The sequence below is a fragment of the Phallusia mammillata genome, chromosome 1, assembly GCF_965637545.1.
Source record: "Phallusia mammillata chromosome 1, kaPhaMamm4.hap1.1, whole genome shotgun sequence".
In the NCBI taxonomy this organism is placed as follows: domain Eukaryota; kingdom Metazoa; phylum Chordata; class Ascidiacea; order Phlebobranchia; family Ascidiidae; genus Phallusia; species Phallusia mammillata.
Window position 1 is genome coordinate 7,782,011 of NC_137252.1, and position 21,926 is coordinate 7,803,936.

The window sequence follows — 21,926 nt, forward strand, 5'->3', positions numbered from 1 at the left end:
AAACTAACTTTCTTTAAACAACTTTATTATGCTTAAGTGAGCCGCGAAAGAAAACAATAGTGCATGCAACAAAATTTTGAGAACAACTGCTGTATCTACGAGAGATGTACCAAATAATGGGTTTACTGAGTTTTTGCGAAGATTCCGAATCGCAATTAATTATTCGGCCGAAACCAATTACGAACACACATTTACAGCGTTAAACGTGTCTATTCTGATTATTCTGGTACCATGCAATCTTTCTAAATACATCAAAACGAAAATCGTGTCAATTATTAAAATTTTTGCAACATTATCGCTTCTTTCTCTGCAGACAAAAAATCAATGAGTCATTGAATAAACACCTCGCTACGTTCGATGACGCTAAGCGTGCAAAAACGGTATTTTTGCAATATGACAGAAACGGCAAACTCAGAGAACGGTGTTTAGCCATCATGCCATTTAAGTTTTGGACAGCTTATGCGAGTGTGGTTTAAGCAAGCGCTCAAACTGGGTTATGCAGAACATATAGGCACACTCTTGAGCAATAGGAAATTTGCGATCTGCGGCTATTGGCCAGCAAAGTTGTAAATTCCGATGACAATTTGTCCTTGTCGAGGCTGCTCGACAGTTACTCGGTGCCGATTTCTAAGGGTACATTTCCTTTCAGGTGACCTCGAGCATCGACGTTCTCAATGTCGAAACTTTCTCCTGCCCAAATAATGGCCAAGCCTCAGAAATAACAACTCCCCACTTTTCACAGTCACTTTCTTAGTATGGAGTTCAGCGTCTTTATAACTTTTTGGCTTGTTTTGGGAGACCTGGAGTTTTTTCTAAACCTGACCTTGTCCGTGGCTACCACCAGGGCTTTGTGGCACTGGCTAATATTGTAAAAACGGCCGTCATTACCTTTATGTGACTATAAAACTGTCAGGCAAAAACTCCTGCGATGTAAATACCACGATGAAATTATTGCGATTGAATTGCTGACGTAAAATTAGCACAATGAAATTGCTGCGATGAAACTACTACGGTTAAATTGCTAAGATGTCGTCACCACGTCGGTGTAAATCAAAGTCATACTTCTGAACCAGCCAAACAGTGGATTGCCGCCTAAAAACTTTACAACCTTGACCAAACTGGCCTATATTTTGAGACGGGGCTGTAACAATTTAGTGACAGGGTGTCACTCGCTGCCTGTCACTGACAGGCTGTCCCAGATTTGTGACAGGGTGTCCCTGATTTGTGACAGCTGTCCCTGATTTGTGACAGACGTCCCTGATTTGTGACAGGGTGTCCCTGATTTTGGGTAGAGCGACTAACACCATAACGAGAATCACAACCTCGATTTCACAAGGGGGCGTAAGGAGCTGAATTTTTTATTTAGCGGCTATAAATGGGTTGGGAAATAAGTTTTTTAAATTTTTACATTAGTAACTAATTTTTTGGGTTAGTTTTATTGAATTTTAAGTGCTAATACCTTACCCCGACCCTAATAGCCCTAACCGTGAGCATTTTTGGAGATATAATCAATCGACTTTTGGTTGTGATTCTCGTTATTTCATTGGACATTGTTTTACTGCTATTTCTTAAACAATAATACTTACGAATGTCAATACTAACTGCCGTTTCCTAAACAATAATACTTACAAATGTCAATACTAACTGCCGTTTCCTAAACAATAATACTTACAAAAGTCAAGAAATATCTTCCAAGTAAGCAATTACGCCTACCCGCTTATGTCTTGCTATTTATTCTTGGTGACACACAAAATCAGGGACACCCAAAATTAGGGACACCCAAATCCGCAGCGACTTTAGTGACAGCCTGTCCCTGATTTGGTGACATACAACGGGTGTCAGTGACACCTGTCCCAAACGTGACAGGTGTCCCAAAAATGTCACAACCCCTGTTGTAGGCTATATTTTCGTCAATTTCCAATGGAACCATATATTTGAGGAAGGAAAAGCTTTAAGGCAGAAAAAAAGTCAAAAGAACGCTTGTCTATTCTACTTACAAGTTACAACAAACATGAATGGTAAAATAGCAAATATTGGTTGATGTTGAACTTCCTTTTTAGTGTTCTTTGCTACGATACGGTTCATTGGAGAAGACAGGGAAAAGAGTCGGGGAAACACCCAAAAGCAAACTACTTTTTTGGTTTTGACAACAAATCAAAATTGTCTGTGATATCTGCGGTTACGAATTACTGACGAATAATTTCGAATTTACATACAAAATGCCGAGAAATCAAAGACGAAGTTCAGGTCTAAGTGACATGGAGCTATCGAAAGAACTGGTTCGCGTTCTGAGACATGGAAAATACGACTTAGCAATGGACTGCAGTAAGTTGTCAAAACGAATCGTAACACAGATTACAAGACTAAATTACTCCTATAAAACATTTAGACGGGTTTGTTGACGTGATAGAGATCATAGAAGCCTTTTCTCGGAGTGGTTTTGCACAAATCTCATGTGATAACATAAAGAGGATAGTTGAAACGGATCGCAAGGGACGTTATGAGTTAAAGATGGACAGATCACAGTGGAAAGTACGAGCTACGCAAGGACACACAGTTCAGGTAGCAAAGAGATTAAACCAAGTTAACCAACACTTCTTTTTTAAACCTTAACTCCCAATGAAAATCTGACAATTACCTAAACCTTGAAGCAGTGGTGGAACTCAATTTTTTGCCTGCCGGTTTTATCACAAAAGTCATATTTTTCAGCCGGTTCTGTTACTAAAATTCAGTTAATGCTAACCAGTTCGCTGATCTCATAAAATTTCGTGAGACTGTTCTATAGAACTGGTGCGAACTGGCTGAATCCCACCACTGCCTTGAAGGAAAATCATCTCGTTTTTTTTTCTTTGGTAATAGAAATTGTTTTTCTAAAATCAATTGAATATTTTAAACTTTTGTTTATTGTGGTTTTATGTAATTTAACATGTTTTTATTTGAGAAAATTTTGCTTAAATAACTTTAATAAACGCTTTAACCATTTGATTGTGAGCTGTTACTACCCTATTTAAACAGCATGTCTTGTATAGGTTGAAAATCCTGACTTGCAACTGCTGACTGACGCTGGCAAATATGAAAATATCATACATGGAACAAAAATGTCACACTGGAACAGTATTGCATTGGCAGGACTTCACAGAATGAATGTAATTTTGTGTGATATACAAAAATATAAAGGTTATACAACATGCGCACATCCTAATCTTTGTTTTTCCTTCTTTGGCAAAATTGAATGTTGGAAAATTATTTTGCAGTTACTCACTTAGTGTAATATTTTACACAAAGTTAGTGACTGGTAATTTTGGCTCAGTATATTTTCAAAACCGTCAATTGTCCACCCCAATTATTCATGCATTAAAGTTTGAACTTATGACCAGAGAACTCACATTCATTTCTGCATTGGGTTGCCTGGAGACAGCCAAGTCATTAGTGGAATGCCTCCCCGCTGTGATGTTGCCATTTACCTGAATGTCCCGAAGGCCATGAGAGGTTAGAGAGTTTTTTTGCAAAACTACTAATACTCATTAGACAGACGCATATGCACAAATAGCAAAAAAATGTTTTAAAACGGGGTAGTCTAACAAAACAAAAATGCAGATGCTGTATGATGTCAAAATCGTTGCTTTTTATACTAGTCATCTATTCTATTGTATTTCATTTGTTGTCCTGCTTTACAGAAGTCTGAACTGATAGTAGTGATGGGACGATACCAGGTTTTGAAGCGAGTACCGATACTGAGTACGAGTACCATATGTATATACCTTCGATACCGAGTACGATTACTGAGTACTTAAGTGCAGTGTTGTACTGAGTTGTATATCACCTGCTAATTTATCTGCCATGGCCGGCGTACAGGCGTGCACACACACATGCAGAAAAAAGTAATCTCCATACGATAGCAAAAAAAATAAGTAACCTGGCGGAACTTTTTCCCAAATTTGTACTGTCCGAAGCATATATTGGCACGAAGTTTTCAGTGTTCTTAGTGTAAATCGGCCTTCGGTACTCGCACGTTGGTATCGAAAACTGAGACAAAATATTTTGATACCGAGTACGAGTATCGATACCACTGAAATCGTTCGATACCATCAATACCGAGTACCGAGTACCGGGTACCCGTCCCATCACTAACTGATAGGTGGACAAAAACAAATTTTGATGTTGTAGCAAGCAAATTATATATCATCAAACAGTACTTTGAATAATTGCTCATGAGTAGTTTTCTGTTTCAATGTAACAGATAACAATAGATGTTGTTTTGAGATAACCTGTTCCAAGTTTTGTTTATCTGCAGCTGGATTGAAGCTGTATGAGTCCAAAAACAAGGTGATTCTATGCGAAGGAGACCATAAAGGAAGAATTCATCCCAAATTCTTCAGAAAAGTTGTTCATATTGGGGTTGGTGGTAAGTGAATGTGAAATAGATAATTGTACAACAATATAGGAAATCATTTTTTTTCTTCTTCAGAAATTGGATTTTCATATCCGGATGATTACCAAGAATAGTCCAAACTTTTATGATTGAATTTAGACCAAGGCTTCTTAACTGTTTTACTTCATTACTAACTTGTAGACTATATTTTAAATGGAAAATCGATTTCACTCAAAGTGAATCTGATGTATACATCATATGACTAAGCTCATAGAGCAAATGTTATTTACAAAGTGACCAATAACAGGAAATTCCAGCCAGGTTAAGAAGCCCTGATGTACATACTTCTGGTGTCTGTAACATCCTTTTTATGCAAGAATGTCATTTGCTGATTTGATGTGTTTCGTGTTTTTGTATATAATGCGTTTTTGCACTTATCTGTGATCCACAAAAATATTAAAAAGTATTACAAATACCACTCTTGCCACATATTAAAAAAAAAAAAAACCTTTAGGCCTGCAATTACTCTAAGTTTGGTGTGCTGCACCCGAATGCACTTGCATAATATATAGATTTTAAAATATAGTATATTTGTAACTAGTGATGGGACGAGTACCCGGTACTCGGTACTCGGTATCGATGGTATCGAACGATTTCAGTGGTATCGATACTCGTACTCGGTATCGAAATATTTTGTCTCAGTTTTCGATACCAACGTGCGAGTACCAAAGGTCGATTTACACCATAAGAATACGGGCAACTTTATGCCAATATTTGCTTCGGACAGCACAAAATTGGGAAAAAAGTTCCGCCAGTTTTCGTATATCTTTTTCGCTATCACGTGGAGATTACATTTTTCGACATGTGTGTGTGCACGCCTGTACCCCGACCATGGCAGATAAATAGCCAGTGATATACAACTAAGTACAACACTACACTTAAGTACTCGGTAATCGTACTCGGTATCGAAGGTATATACATGTGGTACTCGTACTCGGTATCGGTACTCGCTTCAAAACCTGGTATCGTCCCATCACTATTTGTAACACAGAAAATCGATGTAATTTGAAAACTTGCAATCTAACGCTGATAATAAGTTGACTGCAAAAAAATCCAAACTTAATTAAACTACTGTTAAAATCGTCCATCATTTTGTTTATTATCTGATGTCTTCACCTTAATGATGTTAAAATTAACAAAACAAAAAGCCACGATGTAATTATCACAAAATGATGAATTTCCCACATAAAATTGCCAGGGTAAAAAGTTTCGATGTAATGACCACGTTGAAACGTCTCAATGTTCGAAATGTAAAGTTTTTGAAAACTTACTTCCCAACCCTAACACTTATTAGCTGCTACAATAATAAACAATACATAAATTTAATCTGGGTGTCTATCATGAGGTATGGTGTTATATAGCTCTTATACCATTTTTTTTATTCTTGAGGAAAGTAGGGATTTGGGTAAGGTTAAAATAGCCTATTACTTTTTTAACCCTGATCATGCACATTTTGGAAAAATGTCTTTGCTCAGAGTAAAAACAAATAAGAAACCAAATATAATAACAACCAAGCTCTGCAGCGTCCTGCAGTTCATGTCGTGAACACTCGAGGCGAAGGCCTTAAAACTTACAACACGCTTGAGGAACAAAAAGCTTTAGGTGGCACATAGTCGAAAAAACACATGACTATAGGCCTACCAATCATAACAAACACCAATGGTTGTGGTTGTGACAAGTATTTAGTTACTCGAAACAGGAAAGCTAACAAAACCAAGACCTTTTTAAGGCGCATTTAGGCAGGGAGTCGAACCGAAATTGAACCTCACCCAAAAAATAAAAGCTTTCAGAAGCAGCAGACACAAGCCATATCAATTAATGTACACACTCCGGAGAAAAATTGGACACAAACACATTGAACTGTGTATACCAGGTAACCCCCAAGTGTTACCTAATACCCAAGCGTGGCGTCATGAAAGAACAACGCTATTTGACCTTTAGCGCGTTCTTTGCAACCCCTGTTGAGTGTTGACGATGTGGTTCCGTGGGGGAAGAACAGTAATAGAGTCGGGGAAAAACCTAAAGGCCAACTGCTTTTCACAACAAATCGAAATTGTTGGTCTAATTTTTGCTCACATATACGAATTCTTGACGAATAATTTATGAACCAAATATAAAATGCCGAGAAGTCGAAGACGAAGTTCAGGTCTAAGCGATTTTGAGATATCGAAAGAACTGGTTCGGGTCCTGAGACATGGAAAGTACAGTTTAGAAATGGATTGCAGTAAGTTTTGTCAGAAGGTTCCAATGAAAAACGAATCTTAACACTGATTTGAACTAATAAATCACTCATGTACAACATTTAGACGGTTTTGTTGACGTGGCGGAGATTATAAAAGCTTTTGCTCAGAATGGTTTTGCACAAATCTCATGTGATAAAATAAAGAGGATAGTTGAAACTGATCGCAAGGGACGTTATGAATTGAAGATCGACAGAGCACAGTGGAAAATACGAGCTACACAAGGACACACAGTTCAGGTATCTAACACATATTTTTCAAGCCTTAAAATCCCAATTAAAAAAAACTGACAAAAATTCTTTTGTTTAGGAAAAAAATATTTTTCTGTTGATTGTGTGGTTGCTTTAACATATGCTTCCGTTAATAAAAATTCGCTTAAAAACAAAAATAACTAATAAAACTGTAGTAGGCTCTACAAAAACTTCAGGTTTTTTTTATTATGCTCATAATATACTAAAATAAATACCACATTCCTACTTTAGGTGCAAAATCCTGACTTCCAACAGCTGACTGACACTGGCAAATATGAAAATATCATTCATGGAACAAAAATGTCCCACTGGAACAGTATTGCCTTGGCAGGACTTCACAGAATGAATGTAAATAATACATGTGTGATATACAACAATATAAAGGTTGTACAACTAATATGTTACGCTCAATCGTTTGGTTCCCTTTTTTGGTAATAGTGGGTTTTCTTTGGCAAAACTGGTTGAAATGTTAGAGTACAGTGATAATGTGGTATAATTAGGGTCAATATATTTAATACTCTCCATTGTCTATCCAAATAATTCACACTTCACAAGCATTAACTTTTGACCAGAGAACACACATTCATTTTTGCATTGGGTTGCCTGGAGAAAGAGGAGTCATTAGTGGAATGCCTTCACACTGTGATATTGCTATATACCTGGATGTCCCAAAGGCTATGAGAGGTTAAAAAATTTCTTCTAGCTTAGAAATAAACAGTTAACAAAAAATCGTAGCGTATGTGTATCCTTTTGCTCAGTGGTTCTCAAACTTTTAAAGCATGCTGCCTGTTAATGAACTAAAATTTCCTTCTGCAGCACATTTCGCAGGTAAACATAACAAACGTTGTTCAAAGAACCTTCATTTTCAACTATACTGTGGTGATTTTATTACCAATTAGTAAACTTTGAGCTTTAAAACATTGTCATGCACACCAGTATTTCGGCATGAAGTCCTAAAACACCAGGGACGGTTTGCACTTCGAAATAGAAAAGTTTTTCTGGCACACACTTTGAGAATCACGGCTTTTGCTTTTAAACTGGTGTCTTGTTTCACATATGTCTGAATAAAGGTGGACGAAAACAGTGAAATTTTAATACAGTAGCAAGTAAATTATAAATCATTAAGTTGTATTTGAATGATTAATTGTCTGTAACTAACCACTGATTTGTTTTGTTTTCACTTACCTGTACCCGATTTTGTTTATCTGCAGCTGGTTTGAAGCTGTATGAGTCCCAAAACAAGGTGATTCTATGCGAAGGAGACCATAAAGGAAGAATTCATCCCAAATTTTTTAGGAAAGTTGTTCATATTGGGGTTGGTGGTAAGTGAATGTAAAATACATAATTGTGCAAGAACAAAAATGAAGTTGGATTTCTTTTTCATTAGAAATTAGATTTTCAAATCCTGATGATTACCAAGACTAGTTCAAACTTTGATTGAATTTAGACCAAGGCTTCTTAACTGTTTTACTTCATTACTAACTTGTAAACTATATTTTAAATAACTTGTAAACTATATTTCATACTTTTGGTGTTTGTAATATCATTTTTATGCAAAATATGTCATATGTTAACCTTAACAGTGTTTCTGTATATATTGAATTTTCTGCACTTATCTGTGACTGCGATCTACAAAAATTAATAAATTTAACAGAAAAAAATACAGAATTGTCTTTTCGGGTTTAATGCAATACAAAAAAAGATTTTAAATACAAACAAAAAATGTGCTTTCCATAATCAGCACATGTTACAAAAATTCACTTGGTACAGGCCACTCAAGTGATTGTGGTTTGAGAATTAGTTCCTCCATCTCTAATTGATCAATATGATTTGTTACAAATCGAATATAGTGCACCAAAGCTTCAACATGCCAAGCCTCAGCTTCATCTGAATTAAAATGTACCAAAATTGTATTTTGCCATTGTATATTATATTTTAATGCATAAGGCCAGCATTTTTCAGTAAGTCAAAAAATCGTACAGTTGTTTTAGTCCATTAAAAACAAAAACACACAACACATAAGTGCACTTATAGTATGTAAAATGTTTTATCTGAATATTTTCTTCCTAAAACCTTAATAATAATGATGCTAAAAACCAAATAAAATGCTTTTGTTATCATCACATATAATAGATGGAAGTTTTTAATAATTCACATGCTAATAACAGAAATACAAACAAAAAACACCTACATGTATTAGATTCATATATTGTAGACCATAGAGCGGAGGCAAACTGGGCATCACCACTTAAAATTCCTTCATCCAAAAAGGCAAAAAACATATGTATGGCGTTGTAGTTTTCTTTCATTATTTCACGTACTTTCAGGCGCTCTTTGATTTCATCTTGAAACTTGTCATATCGACTGTTCAAGTCATTCCACATGAGATTAGTCATTTTGCGAATTACAATCTATCAATAGACACAATAGTAAGTTTGTGCTAGCTCAGACACCAGGAAGCTTAAAATTAGTTTCCTACTTCACCATCACGTCCTTCTTGTTTCAACCTCATAAAGATGCACCATAGATGAACAAATACCACTCTTGTCCACATGTTAAATGAATCCTCTAGGCCTGCATTTTCCCTGAGTTTGGTGTGTTGCACCTAAATACACATCCATAAAATGTAATTTTGGAAATACAGTGAACCTCAGTTAATCCAGACCTGTTTAGACCAAAAACTTATCTGTCGATTAGTTAAAGCCTTAATACAGGGGTGGGCAACCTTTGTTACTGTGGGGCCAATTACAATTGTCAAAATTAGTCCGCGGGCTGCACCTGTGTATAACACAAGGTGATTTTACTTTGTTGCTTACCAAATATGCGTAACTACAAAAAAAAATGCATTTGATTCTACCAACATATTGCCAGGTTGCAGAAAACTAGCACCAGGCGTATTAATCTGCTCAAAAATATATAATAGTTGAACTCATTTGCCAGTACATTTGAAATCCAAGCGTCTCTGCGGGACGCACAACCTTTAATGAAGGGCGGCATTTGGCCCGCGGGCCGCAGGTTGCCCACCCCTGCCTTAACATAATACAAATCATTTGCTCCTCAAGTTTTAACCTAATTAGGTGTAGATCAGGATTAGCGGAATCTGGTTTAACCAAGGTTTAAAAAACATATTTCTTGAATTTATGTATTCTGTGACAAAAAGCATGTAATTTAGGCAACATAGAAAAACGGTGTGTAAGAAACACAACCCACTACAGCAAGAATTCTGTATGCTTTATTTGTCTTATAATAAAATAGTTTCTGCACACATAGTTACATGGGTAAATGGACATACAAGAAATTGTTATTTGTTTGTTTCATTTTTATACTTGGTGGGTGGGCAACTCTGAATTCATTATGCTAACAATGAGTCTCCCATTAGGCTTCCTGTTCAGATTTCAAGTCCATTGAATATTTTTGACACTCATAATGGAGTTTGTGACTTCAGTTTGTTTCAACCCATTAGGTTTTACTGGGTGGGAGCAAACTTAAGCCTTTTGCTCAAGAAAACACACATTGCCAAGACCAGATTAGAATCCACAACCTTTTGAACACATGGCAGTGGCAGTAACCACTCGGCCATCTTGGCGAATTGACTGTAAACTATGCTATGGAACTAAAAAAATACACCAAATATGTTTGTAAAATTTAACTTATTCAACCAACATGTTATGCAAATCATTTTCAGGGTGCTTATGATATAATGACACAAAAGAAAATATCAAAGTATTCTTGAATGAGAACTTCATATACACATCTAAATCACAAATTGTTAAAAAAGACAAATGTACAATCACCTGGAACCAGTCTTTACTGTTGTTGAAAATAAAACAATATAAATGTAATTTACACACCTTCATATAAATTGAGTTAAGAAGAACATAGGCAGCGTCCTCAAGGTGTCTGTATTTGTATTTTGATGGCAAAATGATCCCAAATCTGTAAGCTCCTTTCTTTAACTTTTCTGATAGTGCAGTAGCATAGCACCGATTAGACACCAACGGATAGTTTTTTAAAAAGTTTGTGCATTGCAGGAAATTGTCCTTGGGTCTCTGTGCATTTGTGATCCAGCGATTGCTTAGGTTAGCAAGGCAAAATCCCCGATTTTGAAGTCTCATTATTGGATGTAATGCAAAAAACGTTTTCAAGCAAGACATTTTTGTGTTATCTTGTACGGTAAATTAAATGTTTCTTAAATTAACACTAGATGAAAAACATAACAACATTTTTGGGATTGCCTTTTGCCTGTAAATCAGATTAATAACATATTCTTTAATAATAAGGTATTTTTAGTTCTGTGTTAAAGCTACCAGCATATAAGGTACCAAACACCACAATTTGGAACTTATTCTTTTCCGCAAAAACAGCGTCGACTTTTGAAATTAGTTGAGACCTCTTTCATGGCCTCACAGTTTGCAGTCGGTTTACGCCAAGTGTAAGTGACTTTAAGAGCAAAACTAAATGATGAGTTTAATTTATCTGCACATATATTGTATTATAAAACCTACATTACAAACACAAGACTTGCAAAAAAACTTACCACCTAAACGTTTTGTTACTTTGCTTCAAAGTGTGTAGTTTATGAATTGTTTCGAAGCTCGAACTTTTTTCTCGGCAAGATGGGTGGTCCCCCTAATTGGCAACATACGGAGAAAACGTTTTGGTTTTAAATGGCAAGTACTATTTGCGTTGTTGTATGAAAAAGTAGAAATAAGTAGGATAACAGGTTTTTGATAGCTCAATGTCAGTATTTGTGTTTGTTATTTTTGTTTTTATTGATTTTGTTTGGACACAGTTTATGATTTCCATAGATACCCTCATGTTCTTGTTTTGCATGTGCGAGTATTAATGTGAAGCGTTTGTTTCATCGTCAATAGTAAACAATGTAGCTGTTTATCCAACACAAATCGCGAGATTTTGTTGTTGTTGCTATGATTGCCATCTTAAACTATAGTTAAAACAAATCACTTGTCCATGGCTACAAGCTGCACATATACCATGCTATTGTGTTTTGTTTTAGAATGGGACAAACCAGAGATATCCAGTTGGTGGTTTGCTCTGTTACGTGTTTTGTAGTTGGATTTGTTGCTGGTTATCAATTCGGAAACCTTCGACGAAAGTGGCTTCAAACAAAAAGAGATTTTTTTAAACGAAAACTAAATGAAACCAAAAAGCGTCTTGACACAGCTTGACTCGCATGTGAGTTGAAATCTAATTATTATTTAAAAACATAAAACAAATTGCTACATAAACATTTTGATGTGGAGTTTAAACCATAATTTGTAAAATTGTTTTTTGATTATAGTATGTACAAGTATGACACATTTTTTATTTGATTGGTTACTACATAACTTCCATATCCCTGTAACATAGCACTTGTAGTAACGGTGTAGCTGCAGCGAATTTACCATCTATCCACCAATTGTGCCCTCAACTTTGTCATGTTTTTAACGCCAGAACATTGCGCAGCTATTTCTGGCTTGATAAATATTTTAGCGCAATTGTGCTGCTGTGATTTTGCCCGGCAAAATAAACTTAACTCTTATTAGCAAGTAAATGTGCTTCAAATATAAAACCTACAAAAAGTTACGAATATACAACCTATGAATTTTTTTAACTTAAAAAATAAGTTTGTGAGTCAAGTGTCAGTTTTGGTTGCGACTTTAACAGTTTATTTTACTTGCTGCAGGTAATGCAGAGATGTCCGTCAGAATAATTTCAAATTGTGCTGTAAGATCCATTTCAAACAGTGTCTTGCATGGAAAACTGTTTGAAACAGGGAGTGTATGCCTACCACGTTTCCATAAAACAGGTTTTGTTGTTCCATATTCATTCTACAGTAGCGATGAAGTAAAATCTGTTTCCAAATTATTAAGCGAAACACACAAAGCCTTGTTCTATGTCAAACCAATAGAGACAGAAGAACCTCCAACAACCCAAGACCTTTTACTTGACTGTCACAATCTTAATGATGTGTTGGAACTATTTATCAATATGCACCAGTCCAAACAGTTAGCTGACGATGATCATGTTTTATATCTACACAAAGTTTTTGAGCTGTTAAAGCAACAATGCAGTTTGCAAGGGCATAGTGAAACACATAGCCCTGCTCAAGTTTTACAAGACAATAGATTTCAGAGTTTAATTGAAAAGACCATGATGCAAGTTTCCTTTCTTGGATCCGAAAGCTTATCATTGATTTTTCTTGAACTAGTTCAGATGGGTATTCCAGTTTCATCCCACACAATGCAACACATCATCAAGGCAATTAAATCAAGAATAAATGATTTTTTCCTTGAGGTATGACAAAAACATTGTTTTGTAGGTTACAAACTTTTTGAGATAATACCAATAACATCATGTGGTCTTTTTTTTTACTTTTTTTTCTACATTTTAAACCTTTCAGCCCAATAAGATTTGTTGATGTTACATTTCACAGCATTAAACAGTCAAATGTTGTTTTTGAAATTTTACAGGATGTGGCCATGTGCCTAAGACCTTTGAGGCAGCTGGGTTTAGAGCACCCCACAACTCAAGAATTAAATCATATTTTATTGCTACATTTGGAGAACCTTGCAATTGATGAAAACTTTTTTTATCTACCTACCACTGACCCTTCTTTGCTGCCCATACTTGAAGTGTGTGAGCATTTTGGTGACAAAGGTTAGTTTTTTTTCATTTTGGTGACAAGTTTTGTTTATTCTAAATGAATTGATTTATTGTCGCCAAATATAGACATGTCAATTCGGTTCTGTGGTGCTATATAAAGTACAAGTTTCAAGTTTAGTTTATTTGCACTTAAATTAAATGAAAATAGGTGGTAACACAAAGATTGTACGTGCAGGGCAACGAAAGACCTTGTGGTCATATACAAATAAATAATAAAGCAACTTTGCCTAACGAGTCTTTCAAACATGATTTATGTACTGTTTTTAGTTTCGTCTCATGTACGCACTTGTCTGCAAAGATCTTGTAAGCTTGTTGTGACAACATTTCGAAAGGATCAAAGGGAACTGACTGTGTTAGAGAAAATTAAATTAAAAAGCTTTTTAGCAAATTTTGGACCTGTGTCTACAGAGTTATTGGGTGCTTCCTATATTGATCAAGAAGGCAAGTTACTGTTAGTACTTTCTTGATGGCTTATGTAAAGATTTAAATTTTATGTGTTGTTTAGACATACCCACACATAAACAGGAGCTGCTTCTGAAATTGAATGCTGCAATCAAGAGGAAAATCGAAAGTAGCAGAAAAGAGGACATTGATTTAAGCTGAAATGAAACTCAAGACACCTATTTGTTTGCTGTTGTTGAATGAGAAATGCAATTACTTGTTTTAATACAACCGTTCAATTAAAACTTTTCACTAAGTGGAGGCATTTCGTCAGCTAAGTTTAGTATGCCTACCATATGTCCTCTTTTTGAAGGACATGTCCTCCTTTTTAACGAAAACCAAGTTGTCATCAGAAGACTAGAAAAAGTACCCAAATGTTCTCCATTTTAAGAATTTCTGCTTTACCAACTACATAACTGACAATTATGCCTTTGAAAACAACTAAATATTAGAATACAGGTGCATTTTACATTTAAATAAAAAGGTGATTTTAGTGGGGTTATGTAATAAACGTTAACCTCCATCCGAATCATAATTCAACACCATCTAATTTGTTTTTGGGGGCCCTAAAGTGTTTTTATGTTCTCATCAACAATGTGTCCTCCTTTTGGGGGACGGAAATATGGTAGCCATAAGTTTAGTCATTGAAAACGTACGGTAGACACAAAAATAAATTAATTTCTCAGAATACCGCAGTTAGTAAAAAAATGTTGCCTAAAAAAATAACAATATTTTGATATCTATGCGAAATTGTAGTCACGTGATAAATTGATGACGATCTAGGAATTTGTGTTTTATTGTTTACGAGAGGCTATGGGTTTGGCAGTTTTAGTATGTAATATGAGCATATGTTTGCTTCTGAGTTAAAATATTGGCCGTGAATTAAGCGAAACATATCCATACTTGGGTTCAAGTTGATTGAAGAAAGAAAAAAAACGGCTTTAGCCACCGACGCAACGTTTTTTTAAACTAAGTTGACTCTGGCGACGAGTGCCGAGTATTGAGTAATAGCTTTACTTCCTTTTCAGTTGTAATATTCTGAAGCTTATGAAGCATGATTAATTTATAACTAAAACCTTGTGTGATCTTGGACATCTGTAATTACTAAATATGGACGAAAACAGTACTACCGTAAGTGGTATTTTATAAAAGCTAAACTTGAAGATCAAACTGATATTATTTATACCTACTAAACTGAAGCTTTTAGTTCACTTAAATCAGTTTGTGTTATGCAATGTAACTGTAAAACATAAAAAAATAATTTTGCCCATAAATGACATCATCACTTCTTACTCTTATTCAAATAGATTGAAAGCTTCAGTTTAGATGTATATTAAAATAGGCATGTGTTCTTTCAAGACAATTTCTGTATAAACACAGTTTTTATATGATATACATTTATCTGAAATCAAAACCTAGACAAAAATTGCAACTTGCCAATTATATCATAGTTAAGTATTTTTCATCCAAGTCAATATTTGTTTGTTTCAGAATACGTCTGTGCAGCCAGAAACCACATCTCTTGTGTTTATGCAAACCGTTGCCTGTCAAGCTGTGTCAGGAATTTTTACCTGGGCTGCAATCCTTATTACATGCCACCATGTAAGACCATTTCTACCAAATGTAGTAATGTGCACTTTAAAACTAACTGTACACTTTGTGTAGATCTATAAGCATTTGAGGTTCTACACAGTTCCGGCAGAGCAAAGATGGATTGTTCGAATTTTATTGTTTGTGCCAATTTACAGTTTTGATTCCTGGCTGAGCCTAATGTTATTTAATGTCAATGACTTTTACATATATGTTGACACTATAAGAAACTGTTATGAAGGTTAGTCTAAAGTCGTTTATTTTATATCATGTTAATTTTACGCAACTGCTGTGACAAGTCTGTAATAATTTTCTTGTGATGTGCAACAATTTTTGCAGTGGTGTATTTTATAGCAAAAACGTGCCGAGTTAATTTGGTTTTGTGTGTGTATATCAACTTATAGTAATTTTTAAAACAGCAGTTTATAAAACAATTGTCAACATTTAAAAAAATAGTGTTGATTAACTTTTGTACCAGTCCATAAGAGGTTTTGTTTTATGGTTTTCCAGCTTTAGAAAGAATAAGATTCCTTGTTACAACAGCAGAATATTTTTTAAACATATATACAATTAGGTTGTAAATGGTGTAAAACTGTTGGTAAAATTATATTGACGTATGTGCAAAAAATCTAGCAAAAACTAGCATCTTTTTTGTGGGAGTTTTGAGGATGTATTTTTAAATCAATAACTTTATTTTTGTTCAGCATTTGTGATATACAACTTTCTGAGCTTGTGTTATGAAGGATATTTGGGTGGTGAAAGTGCAATAATGGCTGAAATCCGTGGAAAGCCAATGAGGTAGAATATATTTGTTACTGTAATATTTTAAAAGTGCAAAGTTATACCATGTGTGTGTTTTTTTGTTTCAAGAACAAGTTGGATAACATGTACGTGCTGTTTGGCTGGAAAAACCTACTCTATTGCAACATTAAGGTTTTGCAAACAGGTCGGTACTATGAGTTTTTTCTATCATTAAAGCTGTACACTTTATTCAACTTGTATATGTTTTTCTATTTCAGGCCACTTTGCAGTTTTGTTTTGTAAAACCACCATTGGCAATTATCACACTGATTCTCCAATCAGAAAACCTGTATTCAGATGGGGACTTTAGGTAGGCAGGATAAAAACATTATTTCACACTGTGACTGGATTCGGTTTGTAATATTTGTTTATTTCCTATTTTCTGCAGTGTCAGCTCTGGTTACTTGTATGTGACCATTATATATAACATCTCAGTAAGTCTTGCTCTCTTTGCCCTGGCTCTGTTCTACTATGCAACAAAAGATATGCTCAATCCTTACGACCCTGTGTTGAAGTTCATTGTGGTGAAATCAGTGATTTTCCTTTCATTTTGGCAAGGTTAGTATCAATTCTACTTTTTAGAGCTCTTTTTTTTGGCAATTGTTTTTTTGCACCAACGTTTCTACGTTCAATACAGGTCACCTTCATCAAGGTTAAGTTTAAAATGTTAGTCAACACACTTTTTATATTTCAAATTAATGTCATTTGAAGCGCCCTTTTACATTGCTCAATAAAGGTACAATGGATTTGTGTAACTCGAAAAGGAAATTGGCTTCTGTCAAGTGGCGGAAACTGGTTATTGGTTGACTAGGTGTATTGATCTGTTTTTGTCTGTGTACTGTGTAGTTGCCCTTGTATGCGAAGAGCGTTGATAGCCTAATATGAACAGCTATATACATCCCTAATGTCCAATTATAATGTTGTCACCATTGTTTTTCAATCTTTAGGGGTTTTATTGAGCGTACTTGAAGCAAGTGGTGCCATAACTCCATTGAGCATTGGTGGTGATGCTGACAAAGAACTAGGTACAGGGACAGTTGCTGCTGGAATACAGAATTTCATCATCTGTATTGAGATGTTTTTTGCTGCTATTGCCCTCCGCTATGCATTCCCTTACCAGATTTACCAGGAAAAGCAGGCAGATAGAGGTAATACCTTCTGTTTTTGTATCAAATAGATTTATGGTTTGCTTTTGTTACATGTAATTATGATATTATAATGAATTTTGCTTATATTAAAGATGTGTAAAACTTACTCACTTTGCATACAGTTCAAACTACGTAGTCAGGTTATGTTAAGTGTGCCATTAAAAATGTATCTAGTGCCGTAATAAGGCTATTTTGATTTTAACACGTTTAAAAGAATTCTTTTGATTGGATGTTAGGTTGCTTAGTAATAAACTTTCCATTCTAATCATGGGTAATTTGATTGTGTGGTGTGATGTAATTGTGTGTGCTATAATCCAATGCTGCGTGGCTCAACTTTTCATAATTACGCCCCCATGACTTTCATGAAACGTCAGCTCCGATCAATGTATTGAAGTTGTATCATGCGAAAATAAACAGACGCACAAATGACGTCATCGCGTGTTGTCTCGTGGCCACAGTCACGTGATACGCAGTAACGTCACGTGTCGGTATTTAAGCTTAAATCTGCGTGGCAAATGGACGGGTGTGTCTTTGGTACGTTGTTTCGGTTTGTGTGTGACTGTTTGCTTTTGGGGCTAAATTTTGTGCGTCTTTACGGTCCTTTAGGCAAACCACCTCTGGCGGTAAAACGGTTTGTTGATTTTGTGAGATAATACAGAGTCATCAGTCGATAGGGGCTACCAGGGCGCTTTAAGATCGCTAATATTCGGTGTATGTTGTTCGGAGGGTCAACACAGTTCAATCGATTTCAATATTACCCCGGAGGACGGTGTACAGTTTTAACGAAGCAAGCAATAAACGTTTCTTATTGAAGTTATATGCTTCAGTCGTATGTGAACGTATTGTTGTACTTGTTTAGTAGTCATGTCATCTTTACGTTTATACCCAATCAAACCGAATCTCATACATTTATCACATTTGTTTTTACACAAAGCTTTCATACCACACCTATTTGTTTATCACGAAGCCTACATCTAACTAACAGTATTTGACGTTACATGGCGTTGTTGCAGCACTTCGCATGTACAAAAAACTTTGCTTGCTTTTCGCATGCATGCCTTGATGTTGTACGTCCTCAGTTAACGTTGTTATTGCAGAGACGGCCAGCGCTCATACCATCTCGTCCAGGCTGAAGGACACAGTGAATCCCACGGATGTGGTGCACGATGCCATTCACAATTTCTCACCTACCTACCAGAATTATACGCATCTCAAGTATGACCAGTAGCCCTTTCTGCCCTTGCTTTACCGTGTTGCAATTATTTCAGCATGGTTGGGTTAACGATTCCGAAACATAACAAGTGTAAATTAAGGTGGTTTAAGTTACTGCTAAATGCCAAGCCATGACTGGACACTGACAATAACTTGAAACTAGAGTGTTGTATATTTATGCACTTCAGTATTGCCGGTATAAATTGAAAAAAAAACGTAAGCTAGGACTGGTCAAGCATTTTGCGGCATGACGTTTTATTTTATGTTTAAACATCTTTTTTTGAACATGATTTCAAAATTGCATGCATGTGTCAATTAAATATGGGGAATTAACACTATGATTTATGCATTGGTAATTTAAATATTAACAGTGGTAGGAAAAGCGATGTCCCTACATAAGTTACAGTGACTCAGGCATAAACATGGGAAACTCCAGAATCTAGCTCTATGGTTACATGGTATATTAGTAGTGGGTCTGTGGTATATCATTCCACATAAATTGTCTGTTTTACAGAGAACCTGACACCCCCAAACCTGCCCCTAGTGGCACAACACAGTGAGTACAAGTCTTACACCTTGTAGTTCTAATGGGATGTTTAAAGCAGAACTGATAGGACATTTTGATATTTTATGACAGCCATAGGGAATTCAAATTTCAAAGTTTTTCAAACTTTATTATAAAAAACGGACTTAAACAGCTTTACACGGACTTAAAGAGTAATTTAATCAAAAACATAACTGCCAGAGAACTTGTGTGTAAAGAATACAAACATTTGACTTTGAACAACTATATATAAAAGTTTGACTTTAAACATCCCTGAATATGGTTTCACTTGTAGTTCACTGGGTAAAGCTAACTTGCACACTGTAACTTTCTGTGAGCGTGGTGGGAAGTAGTTGTAGCCCTAGGTTAACAAACGTTTGCATGACCCTTTGTAATGCAGTTTTGTTGTTGCATTTGTGCATGCTGTATCTGTTTGTTTTGTCTGAGGTTAGTGCGATAATGATATTTTATGTATAGTTGATACATTTGCTTGCAGGCAGGCTATTAAAGTCGCAAAATTTAAAATGTGTGCAATATGTACAACAGGTGTGAAAATCTCTGGTTAGGTTATACTGTGTACCAACACATTTTGCCGTATCTATCATATGGTTTGTGAAATGCTCTTGTTGCAAATTATTTTGCTGCAAATTTTGATCTTGCTCAATACACTATGGTTTGCCTAGTGCTGTTTCATTTTTATCAATCAGAAGGTGATGCAGTGTGTCTGGTATGTATGATTTTCTTCATGAGGTGGTGGGTTGAACATAAATCTGCATGCTTTTGAGCCAATTATTATTTCATGATGAGCATGTAACAAAATAATTGGTCTCATTTAAGATTTAAGCGAACAAAACGAAAGTCGTAACCTCATTGTACACGAGTGCTTTAGATATTACTTAACATGTAATTTTTAAAGATAAATGACCTTACTGAAAAAACACCATTTAAATTTATTGGAGTTTGTTAACTTTAGTAACTGCTGGCCGATCTTTTTTCACATCTTTAATAATAAGATAGTTGTATCTCGTATTAGCATTAACTGACAATGAATCTAATGCACAGATAACGGAATGATGATGAAAAGCATCTCCAGTTCACTGCGCGAAACCATAAACCCGCGCGACGTTCTCCAGGACGCGATTCACAACTTTTCCTCCAAGTACCAGGACTATACACAACACACGGGCAATCACGTCGCCAAGCAACGCGATGACGTCAACCGACGACGTCATCAAGGCGATTACTCATACCATGACGACACCAGCGACCAAGAAACTGAAGGACGTAACGGCCGACGGCTCAGCGGGTATATTAAAACCGAGGACGATGTTGTTAATTCGAACGGTGTTCATACAATTTATGAGCGTTCATCGCCGAAAAAGTCGCTAGCTACAAGGATGGGCAAATCTGGTACAGCGCCCTCCACGGCCTCAACGTATCTTCTTAAGGACACCAGCGCTAGCGAAAGAATCAATCTACTCGGTTCCGATGATGAGATATAAATTCCGCGCGTTCGTTCTACACACTGTACCAAATCGCAAAAGCCACTAACCGCTTTCTAATCAGATTTTATTTTTGCACCGAAACATTTATTTCTATATCACAAGCTCGTCGTTATGTTCAAGCCGTGTGTTGTCGTTCTCCTGGTTCGCTGTAGCTATTTCATTGTTCCCCGTATCTCAACCTATATATTCTTCGTGCTGTATCATATAGTCGCCGATAATTCCATTGTATGGTGTAGTTTCGTATCGGAAAAATCTCGTTTGCCCCCCATTGTGTAAATATATCACATTCATGCGTAAGTTTTCTATAGAGGACTATACTATCGTTTTTTTTTCGTTGACAAAAAATCTGTTTGTAGTGTTGTAAGCTGTTCCTATCAATATAATTTTGCATCTATTCAATGACAATAATACATAAGGTTCAATAAAAAATCTGAGTTCATTGTGATTTTGGGCAAACTATTTTCTGGTTTAAAGTTTAACACTAAATATTAATAATGCGTTAAAGTGCAACAAGTATTTTACAACTGGCCGCTAAGCCCTCAAGCACTTTTTGAGATATAAAATGCCTGTAATCTTGCATACATTGGTTTATTGCGGAAGTTTTCATATCCTATATCATGCGTTGCTCCGAATATGCTTTCCTGTTTTGTTTTAGCTTTTGCTTGTTTCCTATTATTCGTTTCCATTCGACAATTTTCATTTATTCCACAATGGACATTAGATTCCACTGCAGAACTGACGTAAGTTTATGCATCGTGGTCGGATTTACAAGTGCAATAACGCTTGATTTGCATATAACAAGTTAATCTGGTGTAAAAATAGCACTTTGCCAGTTGTCCATCCATAAGTAAAGCTGTTGTTTGCACAGTTACATGGCCCAGTTTTTGCTTGTGATTTACAAAAGCCTTTAAGGTTTTGACATGCATCGTGTTCCTAGCAAATATGTAGATTGTTTTCGCTTGATTTTGTATAGCGTCATGGTTGGATGACGGTGGCTCGTGATTGGCTGCTCTTCTCCAAGCAAGTAAATAAAATTTTGTAAATGAGTTTCTGCCTTGTTCGTGACATTAGGCGTGATGGTCTACTATTTTAAGCG

General features: G+C 35.8%; 4 protein-coding genes across 7 annotated transcripts; 3 read left to right on the plus strand and 1 right to left on the minus strand.

Moving 5' to 3' along the window:
- Window positions 1-1,882: 1,882 nt before the first annotated feature.
- Window positions 1,883-8,575, plus strand: LOC145224343 (uncharacterized). Its single transcript, XM_080090855.1, has 11 exons — window positions 1,883-2,325; window positions 2,390-2,562; window positions 3,030-3,146; window positions 3,378-3,489; window positions 4,295-4,405; window positions 6,549-6,656; window positions 6,739-6,911; window positions 7,155-7,271; window positions 7,496-7,607; window positions 8,135-8,245; window positions 8,311-8,575. Exons 1-11 carry the CDS (start codon window positions 2,220-2,222, stop codon window positions 8,346-8,348), a joined length of 1,278 nt encoding a protein of 425 aa, XP_079946981.1. The 5' UTR covers window positions 1,883-2,219; the 3' UTR covers window positions 8,349-8,575.
- An 11-nt stretch (window positions 8,576-8,586) lies between these two features.
- On the minus strand, window positions 8,587-11,187 carry LOC145208697 (ubiquinol-cytochrome-c reductase complex assembly factor 1-like). The gene is made up of 4 exons (XM_080079005.1): window positions 10,775-11,187; window positions 9,403-9,528; window positions 9,115-9,334; window positions 8,587-8,810 (listed from the first exon to the last, which is right to left on the minus strand). Exons 1-4 carry the CDS (start codon window positions 11,075-11,077, stop codon window positions 8,671-8,673), a joined length of 789 nt encoding a protein of 262 aa, XP_079935131.1. The 5' UTR covers window positions 11,078-11,187; the 3' UTR covers window positions 8,587-8,670.
- Window positions 11,188-11,904: 717 nt separating this feature from the next.
- On the plus strand, window positions 11,905-14,291 carry LOC145208775 (uncharacterized). 2 transcript variants are annotated; one of them, XM_080079026.1, is made up of 5 exons: window positions 11,906-12,119; window positions 12,610-13,220; window positions 13,397-13,583; window positions 13,857-14,030; window positions 14,095-14,291. In XM_080079026.1, exons 2-5 carry the CDS (start codon window positions 12,621-12,623, stop codon window positions 14,190-14,192), a joined length of 1,059 nt encoding a protein of 352 aa, XP_079935152.1. In that variant the 5' UTR covers window positions 11,906-12,119; window positions 12,610-12,620; the 3' UTR covers window positions 14,193-14,291. The 2 variants fall into 2 exon arrangements, with proteins under 2 accessions (XP_079935159.1, XP_079935152.1); XM_080079033.1 differs by lacking the exon at window positions 13,857-14,030 and having other exon boundaries at window positions 11,905-12,119.
- A 747-nt stretch (window positions 14,292-15,038) lies between these two features.
- On the plus strand, window positions 15,039-21,877 carry LOC145208742 (transmembrane protein 184B-like). 3 transcript variants are annotated; one of them, XM_080079020.1, is made up of 11 exons: window positions 15,039-15,161; window positions 15,522-15,632; window positions 15,696-15,861; window positions 16,325-16,418; window positions 16,491-16,566; window positions 16,640-16,731; window positions 16,810-16,979; window positions 17,369-17,569; window positions 18,667-18,784; window positions 19,296-19,337; window positions 20,388-20,454. In XM_080079020.1, exons 1-11 carry the CDS (start codon window positions 15,141-15,143, stop codon window positions 20,389-20,391), a joined length of 1,095 nt encoding a protein of 364 aa, XP_079935146.1. In that variant the 5' UTR covers window positions 15,039-15,140; the 3' UTR covers window positions 20,392-20,454. The 3 variants fall into 3 exon arrangements, with proteins under 3 accessions (XP_079935146.1, XP_079935147.1, XP_079935142.1); XM_080079021.1 differs by lacking the exon at window positions 19,296-19,337 and having other exon boundaries at window positions 20,388-20,455; XM_080079016.1 differs by lacking the exons at window positions 18,667-18,784; window positions 19,296-19,337 and having other exon boundaries at window positions 20,388-21,877.
- Window positions 21,878-21,926: the final 49 nt, after the last annotated feature.